Here is a 10,382-nt window from a genome sequence, read left to right as displayed (position 1 = left end):
ACAACGACATATTTCACACACCAACTTTAGGCTTATCAGTAAGCTTGTACCAGTGAGTGCCATAACAAAAACAATAGTCACTGAATGAAGGAACGAAAATCAGAGATAACAAATTGGGAGGAGCATTACAGAGTTAAATGGGAGAACCTCAACAACGCATGGCGTACAAAGAAGAACGCAATTGCCAGAAATGAATAAAATTGACAATGATATCTCTGATAGGAATTGAACAAAAGTATGGCACAAAGATGAACACAAAACAAGAAAAAAACCTATAAAGCAAAAGAAACAACATCAATCTGCTATCAACAAATAGGAGAAAATTACAAGTACAAGAAAGAATAATATATATCTATATATGTATATCCTCCTAGATGCCAAGGGTCTTCGTATCATTACCACTGTGATTCCCAGGACTCCCTCGAAGCTCTAAGCTAACCTTCTTCAATGACTTTTAGTTATTGGAAATGGAGTTGGGGGAACAGGAGTACAAAATGAGTTTTTTCTTTGCTTCAAATCATGCTCTTTCAACTCGTTGACAAAATACCGTCTTCTACCTGAGAGATCATAGATGAACCATGCATTAAAAGTTTTTATATCTATTATCCCATAACCTGGATCATAGTATGAAATACATATCGTAAACCCATTTTAATTTAAAAAAGGCATAGTGAAGGTTTTTCATTCACATCTGTTTAAGGTTATATATCCACTTCACAATTCAGTGCTTTTGATGGATATATCTGTCTCTACTTGAAGATGACATAAAGAATGCAGAAGGGAAATCCATGCCATCTTAGAATTGTAAACAGAAGAAGAAGAGATGAATGAAGAATCAAAGCCAAGATAATAGATATACAGGCAAAGAGATCCGACGAAGCAAAAATGAGGTGTTAATTCTGTCATTGTTTTTTTCGCTTATAAAATAAAAAAATTTATTTTGTAAACTTACTCAGGAATGTACAGTGTTGAGTAAGGTCATCTCCACATGGATGACTCTTAGAGATAAACTTCAACTAATGAATATTAGAGTGTAAAAAACACCGCTAGGTATTTGTTGTAATGTGCAAGATAGAACAAAGAAGAATTTAATAGTGATTTACAAAGGAAGCCCTCTCTAATGATTTTATCTAGACCTCCAATTTTGTATTTTTGTAGTAGATGAATGTTAACGATTAAGAAAAATTTTGGAGAGTTTTTAGAAGTCAGTTTGTGGGAGAATTTTTAGGTTGAATGTGTGGACAAAAGGTGTTTGATAAAATGCCTGAAAGAAGTAAATAGATTTCTATGGATTTTATATCAGTAACGAGAGTGAATTTTTAAGGTATTTGATCAAAGTATGGATGTATATTAGGAATTATATCTTCCTAAAGTTTATTGTATTTTTTAGAGATTTTTAATTGGTTTAAAAATATTAGAATCGGTTGTTTAAAGATGTTTTAGAAAACAGGCACACTTAGTGTTTGAGGAAATGCTTGAAAGAATTTTTTTCTTTTTCTTGAGATTGAATTAGTTCTATTTCAAGAAATGGATTGAGGATGATTCCTCAATTCTTTCGTTATACTAAATGAATAATGAATTAAAACTAAAGTAAAATCAAATTACTTACCCGATTTAGCTGTGGATGGAGGTTGTCGTTGGCTCATGACCTTGCTCTGGCTGCACCATCCTTTAGGTAAGCTTCTCTTGAATGTTTCATTCTTTCGCTCTTCTCCTCATCACTCTCACTTCAAGTCATGGCTCCGTCACTGTCAATGAGTGAGAGACCTACGAGAGAGAAGAAGAAGACAAAGGATCGGGAGTTCCTTGCAATCTCAGAGTCGCCGTTGGCTTCGGACTCCGTTCCCAGTCAAACTATTCCCTCCCGGTAAATTTTCTTAATTATCTATTCTTCTATCACTCTCTTCATGTTCTACCTTCAGGTCGCAGCACTACCACCGCCTTCAACCAAGAGAATCAGAAGAAAATGAAAAAGGAGGATCTTCCCCTGTAATTTTATTTTCGAAAGAAGCGTTTGAGCTCGGTGGCAAAAGATGAGCATTCAGGGCCATACAATGAGATTTTATAGTGTAGAACTTGTCTAAAGTTACCCTCTGACAATGTGGGATCATTTCTCTTCACTCTTTAGCGACGAGATGGTGGCGATTTGCCTTCTCATCGCTGGAATTCGATTGCCGACTATGAAGAGGGTGACTAGAGGGGGCAACAGATTGCCGGTGATCAACGATTGTTAGATCTTCTATTTGAAGGTTCAACAGCTACAATTACATCGTAGCCGTAAACCCTCTTAAGATCTGGTGAACCTTGCTCGGTCAACAGAGCTACGTCAGCTTCCTCTGTCCGCGTGTCTATTACAGATTTGTCCACATTGGTGTTCTGTGATGAACTGTCACCTGGAATTAAACAGAAGAAATGAAAAGAAACTAAAAGACGATCTTGATCATTCAATCTTCAGAAGGAATATTGACAATCAAAATATAACATCCTCTTCTGATAGGGTTTTGTTCAAAAAATTTATGAGATCGTGGCCCGATGGGCCGCGATCATTATCTTACTATAAATGGCCAGACCCGATAGCATTTGAGATATGAGATTTTGGCAATCCCATATTGTCGATTATAAAAATCTAGACCAGTATATAATTTGCGCAGGCAGTACTAAACATAATTGAAATAAACCACTTACCTTGGGCATTGACTGAGATTACCTCAGGGGCTGCTCTGGGCGCAGGCCTTATCTGCGCTTGTGCTGTTTGTGCCACCTACGGTTGCGGGCATAGCTGTGGCTGCGGGTGCGCCTGCCTTGGCTACTCCTTGGCGTGTCTTTAAGAGCCAATATTTTTTATTTATTATATTCATATTTTTATTGTTTATTTTATTTCTGCTTAATCAATGAAGATTATGTTATTTTTTAGAGATACAAAAACCAGTTAAAAATATGACATTTTACATAATGAATAAATAATTATATAAAAATGAAATTTAACATAAAAATGCATGTTTGTTTCATTACATGACTTCATAAACCCTTAAGAAATGTTGGTTTACAAGCATGATTGATGACTCGTCAAGGTCATTACATCAAGAGGCATCCAGGGACATAGGTGGATCACACGTTATAGTAGGAGGAATCACAACAATCAGGAAAATGCGAAGAAGATGGAAAAATGAAAAGTTAAAAGGCATACCAGATAAGCTTCTCAACCTGAAGGTTACATAAGAATAAGGGACAGTCTGTTTTTGAACTATGAAACCAAGAAGAGAGACGGGGGAAGAAGCAAATCTAACATAAGACAAATCCAGGCAGAGAGGGAAAAGAACATGAGATGACAAATATTGGCAACAAGGACACATGCAGAACCATTGAACTGATGAATTTTTAACACAGAAATCTGAAAATATTTAAAATAGTGAGTGAAAAGAATGCAGAAATTTCAAGTCAAAGTACACCAACACAAAAACCCTTGTATCCATGGTGTTTAGGCGTACAGGGCAATGTAAAACTATGGACTATCTTGTTCATATATATGAAAATGTTGTTAAAACGGATATATATAGATAGATAGAGGGAGGGAGGGATTGAGAGAGAGTGGGAGAGCGAGAGGTGTTTGTGCATGTGTGTATTTTGTCAGAGACACACCTAGTCTACCTGGACTATGTGAGCCATTTGATTTGGGCACGATTACCCAGAAAGCACCTGATGCGATACGCCGACGGCCGGGATCGAGCGGCGCGTTTCGCGTCACAGGAATAATGATGATATGATGCAAACACAATGAGATTTTATGATCGAGCAGTTAAGACACAAGGAGATAACGCGATGGACGGTGACGATCACCAAATAGATTGATCCGAAAGTCAGACTCCCAATGACCCTCAAGACCACTAGACGTCTAGACAAGAGGGGCGTCTAACGGCCCTGATAAGTTCGGAATTTAAAGATCAAGTGACAGACCGTTTACCTCAAGAAAGTCCTGCTCCCACAACAGTGGCTGTTCCTAATCCGTCGTCGAGTGATGAGTGGCGGCAGAGGATGCGATAGCGGAGGGCGGCACTGGAACAGGTAATAATACTGGTTAAGGAGGGAGAGGAGACTAGCGGACCTTAAAATATGTAGTCCACGGCGTATCGAAGACGGGCGTAGAGATAACGTTCCGGGGACGGATTCGTCTTGTCGTAGGCCGGAATGCCGGGAGGGATCAACGTGGCTTGGCGCAAGTGACGGGGCGGCACCGGTCGCAACTGGCAGTGGCGGTGGCGCAGAGCCACGGTACAGGGCAGAACGGCGGCGCAGGGGGGGTTGATGACGCGGGCCGGCCTCGCGGCGTGGGGCCACAGAGTGCGGCAGAACCGTGGCGATTGGCGGACCAGCGGCGGGCGCGAACCGCGGCAGCGCGAACTCGCGCGCACGGTCGGATCACGGCTGGCGCGAGTCGCGGCGCTGGCAAGCGCGCGGCGCGGGAGTCGCGGCGCGGAATGGGTCCACGGCGCGGCGTGGGATCGCGGCACAGAGCGGGTCCCCGACGCGGGCGGTGATGCGGGGTGGTCGGAAATTGGGGTTCGGGGCGGGGCGGCAATGGGAGAAGTTGCGGTCGAATCAAGAAAGGGGGGGGGGGGAAGCCAAAGGGTGATGCAAGAATGGGGTGATTATGGTCAAGAATGATGGAAGATGGTGGGGAATGGTCAAGAACGATGAGGGTGAAGAGGAAGATTCAAGAAACGATTGAAAGTGGTGGAAGATGGTCAAGAACGATGAGGGTGAAGAGGAAGATTCAAGAAACGATGGAAAGTGGTGGAAGATGGTCAAGAACGATGAGGGTGAAGAGGAAGATTCAAGAAACGATGGAAAGTGGTGGAAGATGGTCAAGAACGATGAGGGTGAAGAGGAAGATTCAAGAAACGATGGAAAGTGGTGGAAGATGGTCAAGAACGATGAGGGTGAAGAGGAAGATTCAAGAAACGGTGGAAAGTGGTGGAAGATGGTCAAGAACGATGAGGGTGAAGAGGAAGATTCAAGAAACAATGGAAGTGGTGGAAGATGGTCAAGAACGATGAGGGTGAAGAGGAGGATTCAAGAAACGACGGGGAAAGGAGGGTGGGCGATCAAGAAAGGCAAGAGGAGGCGGTTGGGAATCAAGAAACGATGGGGAAAAGAGGGTGGGCGATCAAGAGAGGCAAGAGGAGGCGGTTGGGAATCAAGAAACGAAGGGAAAAGGAGGGTGGGCGATCAAGAAAGGCAGGGTAGGGGGAGGGCGATCAAGAAAGGCAAGAAGAGGTGGTTGGGCGATCAAGAAGGGCAGGGGAAGGGGAAAGGGCGATCAAGAAAGGGTAGGGGAAGCGGTTGGGCGATCAAGAATTTCAAGAAAATGGGGGATGACAGTGGGGTGCGTTCAAGAATCGGCGGGAAAGATCAAGAAATGGGGTTAGATGATCAAGAAGCGAGGGTGAAGGGGTGGCGTCCAAGGAAATGTGGGCGAGATGGGCTGGATGAAGGAGAAGGGGGGGGGGGGGGGATGGGGAGAGCCAAGAACCTGGCGTGGTGAGTTCTTGGTGGGTCGCGGGTGGTTATCCTCGTTGGAGATGCTTTGCCGAATGCAGCGCGGCGCCGTAGTCGTCGCGAACCTTCGAGGACGCCCAGAGTGATCTCGATGGGTGCTCTCTCTATTCTTGATTTCAACAGCTTCTTGAAAATCTTTAACGTACCGGAGTGATCTCGATGGTACGGTTGAACACGTCACGCTCGGAGTGATCTCGACGGACAGGACGTGGGCTCTACTCCTCGGAGTGGTCTCGACGAAGAGGTGGGGCTAGCCAAACCCCCTACGCTACGACTACGATAGGGGGAAGATTTTTGAAACAATTTCAATTCAAAAACTTCCAAGTAGTCCCTTGGGCATGCCCTCCCCTTATATAGGGAGGAGGGGTGCCAAGGAGACGTGGGGAGAGGTTGAACCGTCATGAGACGTGGTTCGACCTCTCCTTACAAAATCAAAATACAATCTTAAAATGAAAATAAAGACGAGGATGGGCCCTATGATACTGGCCCAATCCATAATTCGAAATGCAAAGAAAATACACATAGAAAAAACATAAATTGTTCGAACCTACCCGGAGTACTTAAACCCCGGGTTGCGGACGTCGGCACGAGCTGTCCGACGTGGCTGCTGGCGAGTCGTCGTCGTCATCAGGTCGTCGTCGGCACGATGGTCCTCCATCATCCTCCCGGGGTGGGAGGAGCTCGACTCCAGCGAGCGAAGCTTCTCAAGGTCCCCCAGTGGCAGCATCAGGTCCGGCCGAAATCGTCGCAAGTCCTCCTCGGAGATCCACGTGTCGTCGGAAGAAGGGCGCCCCTGCCAATGGACTAGAAAAGTGCGGCCAACTCGCTCCCCCTCAGCGTTAATTACCTCTTGCAATACCGTTTCTATCGCGTCGTGCCGTACAAGGGTTGGAAACGGGGAGGTGGTGGGTGAGCTCTCACTCTCTTTGCTACTAAGGATCGACTGGCTGTGAGGCTCGATGATAGGTGATGAGGGTTGGTAGCGGGATAAGTCACTGACGTTAAACGTCGAACTAATCCCCCAAGTCGGCGGGATGCTCACGACATAGGCGTTGTCATTGATCCGTTGGGCTATCGGGAAAGGCCCAGTGCTACGAGCGTGGAGTTTCGTAGTGACCCGAGGAGAGTATCTCTCGGGCCTCAATCTGACCAGGACCAGTTCTCCCTCGGAGAACGTCACAGACCTACGACTCTTATCTGCCTTAGCCTTATACTGCTCGTTCATAGATGAAATGCGTGAATGAATGTCATGATGCATGTTCTTAATGTACTCGGCAAATTCTAATGCATTATCTGAAATTCTATGTTTGTCATGCAATGGTATGAGGTCAAGGGGCCTACGCGGTAGTTGACCATAGATGATCTCGAATGGCGCCTTGCCCGTAGTGCGGTTCACCGAGTAATTGTAAGCAAATTCTGCGCGAGGCAGAACCTGATCCCATGCAACAACATGGTCGCCAACAATGGATCTCAATAAGTTACAGAGGCTGCGGTTCACAACCTCGGTCTGACCATCCGTCTGGGGATGATAAGCTGATGAAAATTTCAGTTGTGTTCCCATGAGGACCCACAACTTCTTCCAAAAGTAACTAGTGAATTTAACGTCTCGGTCGAGACGATAGTCTTGGTACGCCATGTAGCTTGACGACGTGGTCGAAGAAGAGTCGGGCGATCCTCGATGCATCGAAGGTTTCGAGCACGGAATGAAATGGGCCATCTTCGAAAATGATCGACCACGACCATGATGGAGTCGTGGACGCCGGATTGTCTTAGGTAACCCTAAGACGAAATCTAAGCTGACATCGTCCCAAGGTTGATCGGAACCAGGAGGGGGTGTATAACCCAGTATTCTGCTTCATGAGTTTGGCACGAGAACAGGTAAGGCACCGTGATACGAATCTCCCGACGTCTCGCTGAGAGATGGCCAGTAGAATTTTTCTTCAAGGGCTTGGATGGTCTTCGAACTCCAAAGTGACCACTTAGTCCGCCCGCGTGGACTTCATGGATCAAGAAGTCCCGGATGGACGTTCTTGGTATGCACAGTCGTCGCCCGTAAAACAGATATCCGTCGTCCAATAAGTAATCCCTGGACCTAGTCGGGGATGAGCTCGTGAGTGATGCATAGACGTCGGAGGAATCTGGGCAATCTGTATTGTTTTCCGTTATCTTTTCGAGACCCAAGACTTGGGTGGTCATGATGCTGAGGACGGTAGGCGCCTACTAAGGGCATCAGCAACTACGTTGTCCTTGCCCTTCTTGTGGCGGATGACAAATGTGAAGTCCTGTAGATAAGCGATCCACCTCGCGTGGCGATCGCTGACCTTCTTTTGGTCGTGCAAATGACGGAGGGCTCCGTGATCCGAGAAGAGGACGAACTCTTTCGGTAGCAGATAGTGTCGCCAGTGGCAGAGGGACTGGGAGATCGTAAAACTCGGTCATAGTTGTCGCATCGCTTGCGAGTGCCGTTCAGCTTCTCGCTGAAGAACTCGATCGGGTGTCCTCGCTGGCTGGCCGCGCCAATGCCGACTCGGATGCGTCGCAGCGACCTCGAAGACGTCACTAAAATCTGGTAACTTCAGGACCGGAGCCTCGGTCATGAGCTTCTTGAGAAGCTCAAAGGCTTGGTCAGCGGACGGTCCACTCAATTTGTCGCTCTTGAGGATGTCCGTAATAGGGGCGGTGATGCCACTAAAGCCCGGTATGAAACGTCGATAAAAGGTCGCCAATCCGATGAAGCTCCGTACATCGTGTATACTCTTCAGCTTTGGCCAGGACACTATAGCCTCGACCTTAGATGGATCGACGGCCACTCCGCGTGCTGATAAGATAAAACCTAGAAAAGAGACCTCGGCTGTGAAGAAGGAACATTTCTTCGGATGCGCGTAGAGCTTCTCCCGTCGTAGTGAGTCGCAGACGCGCCGTAGGTGCTGTGCGTGCTCCGTCCTAGTCTTACTATAGACTAGGATGTCGTCAAAATAGACGACTACAAATCGTCCGATGAATGGCCTAAGCACCTCATTCATCAATCTCTAGAAGGTGCTCGGTGCATTGGACAATCCAAAGGGCATTACGTTCCACTCAAATAGTCCATCCTTGATCTTGAAGGCCGTCTTCCACTCGTCTCCCGGTCTAAGACGGACTTGGTGGTAGCCGCTGCGTAAGTCTATCTTAGAGAAGATAGACGCGCTGACCATCTCGTCGAATAAATCCTGTACTCGCGGGATCGGAAAATGGTACTTTACCGTGATTTTGTTGATGGCCCTTGAGTCACAACACATCCTCCAAGTGCCGTCCTTCTTGGGGGCAAGCAGTGCCGGAACGGCGCAAGGGCTGAGGCTTTCCCTGATCAGGCCCTTCGCTAGGAGCTCCTTCACTTGCGAATATAACTCCTCGTACTTAACCGGGTCCATCCGGTAGTGTGGCAGGTTTGGGAGGGTAGCTCCGGGAACTAAGTCAATGGCGTGCTGGATATGCCGAAGAGGCGGGAGCTCGCTAGGGAGCTCGGCCGGAAACACATCATCATACTCCTCAAGGAATTGGACGACTTCTGAGGGCGGAACGTCCTGGGCTGCCATGGTGGGTCCGTCTGCTAAAGTGACTGCATAACAGACCGCGGGCGGGTCGTCGCCGTCCCCCAGCTCCCGTCGGAAGATCAAGCCATTGGTGACAATGGCTGTAGGCGTGGGGCACGGGGCCGCCGGCGCTGATCGTGTGGGCAACGAGGGTATCCGCACCGAGGGGTACCAAACGAGTCGGCGTCCACCGTAGATGAACGAGCAAGTGTTGGCTCGTCCAGATAGCTGCACGTCGTGGTCAAATAACCACGGTCTGCCTAAGATGATGCTACCAATTTTCATTGGTAGGACGTCGCATAGGACCTTCTCGTCGTAGGTACTTATCTTCAACGGCACATAGCACTGCATCTTGACCGGAATGGTCGATGCGTCGATCCATGAGACCTGGTACGGCGTCGGATGAGGTATCAACGGTAGCCCTAATCGAGTCGCCGTATCCTCCGATATGCCATTGATGCAACTCCCACTGTCGACCATCAGCTTGTAGGTACATCCTCCAATCCTGACATACGTGTGAAAGATCGACGTTCGCTGCGCAACGTCGACTGGTCGGGTAGCCACGGTGGTAGCGGGGGAAGTGGATACCACTCGCGGTGTGCTAGTGGATTCCCCAACCACTCGAGTGTCCACGATGGCGACGGGATAGGTAGTGGTAGGAGCGATCGGCGTGATCTGGATGTATCCTAGGGGGTCATCCAGCTCATCACCATCGGGTTCCTCGCCCGGGTACTCATCGACCTCAAGGTCGTCGTCCTGTTGGTCCTCAGCGGGTTGCCCGTGAATGTCCATAACCATAAGTGACGGGCAGTCACTGCGGCGGTGTCCGAACCCCTTGCACTTAAAGCACTGCATGGGCTCTCTTGGGGCGTTCGGAGCTCGAGCCGTAGATAGAGCCGACGGGGTAGCCGGTGCGGGTACCGGGACGGTGGCTGGTGCGACTTGCCCTGGTGGGGTCGGGGTGGTACTAGTCGTCCTAGGTGCCGATCCTGAACTCCTGGTCCAAGTAGGGCGCGATGGAGCCGCGGAGACAGTAGAAGACGCCGACCGAGGCGCGGGTAGGGCGGTGGTGGCGAGACTCTCTGTGTTGAACTCGTTGCTTTCAACGAGGCTGTAGGCTAGGTCAACCGTAGCCGGGTTCTGCTCCAAGACTCAAGTGCCTAAGTCTTGGCGTAACCCGTGAATAAAGAAGGCGATCTGGATTTGTGGGCTGTCCACAAATTTGCATCGCATTCTATACTCCTCGAACTCTAC

General features: G+C 48.1%; 1 protein-coding gene across 1 annotated transcript; it reads right to left on the bottom strand.

The window, feature by feature from the left end:
- Positions 1–2,220: 2,220 nt before the first annotated feature.
- Positions 2,221–9,983, bottom strand: LOC144701409 (uncharacterized). Its single transcript, XM_078573227.1, has 4 exons — positions 8,958–9,983; positions 8,103–8,585; positions 7,778–7,970; positions 2,221–2,393 (listed from the first exon to the last, which is right to left on the bottom strand). Exons 1-4 carry the CDS (start codon positions 9,981–9,983, stop codon positions 2,221–2,223), a joined length of 1,875 nt encoding a protein of 624 aa, XP_078429353.1.
- Positions 9,984–10,382: the final 399 nt, after the last annotated feature.

This window comes from Wolffia australiana, chromosome 3 (genome assembly GCF_029677425.1).
Source record: "Wolffia australiana isolate 7733 chromosome 3, ASM2967742v1".
Taxonomy (NCBI): domain Eukaryota; kingdom Viridiplantae; phylum Streptophyta; class Magnoliopsida; order Alismatales; family Araceae; genus Wolffia; species Wolffia australiana.
This window is presented reverse-complemented; position numbering and strand designations above follow the sequence as displayed.

Coding starts and splice junctions, on each gene's coding strand:
- LOC144701409 (XM_078573227.1), bottom strand. CDS start 9,983: ATGCAGTGCTTTAAGTGCAAGGGGTTCGGACACCGCCGCAGTGACTGC. Junction 8,586..8,957: donor CACACTACCGGATGGACCCG/GTTAAGTACGAG, acceptor AGCACCTTCTAG/AGATTGATGAATGAGGTGCT. Junction 7,971..8,102: donor ATTTTAGTGACGTCTTCGAG/GTCGCTGCGACG, acceptor ACGATCTCCCAG/TCCCTCTGCCACTGGCGACA.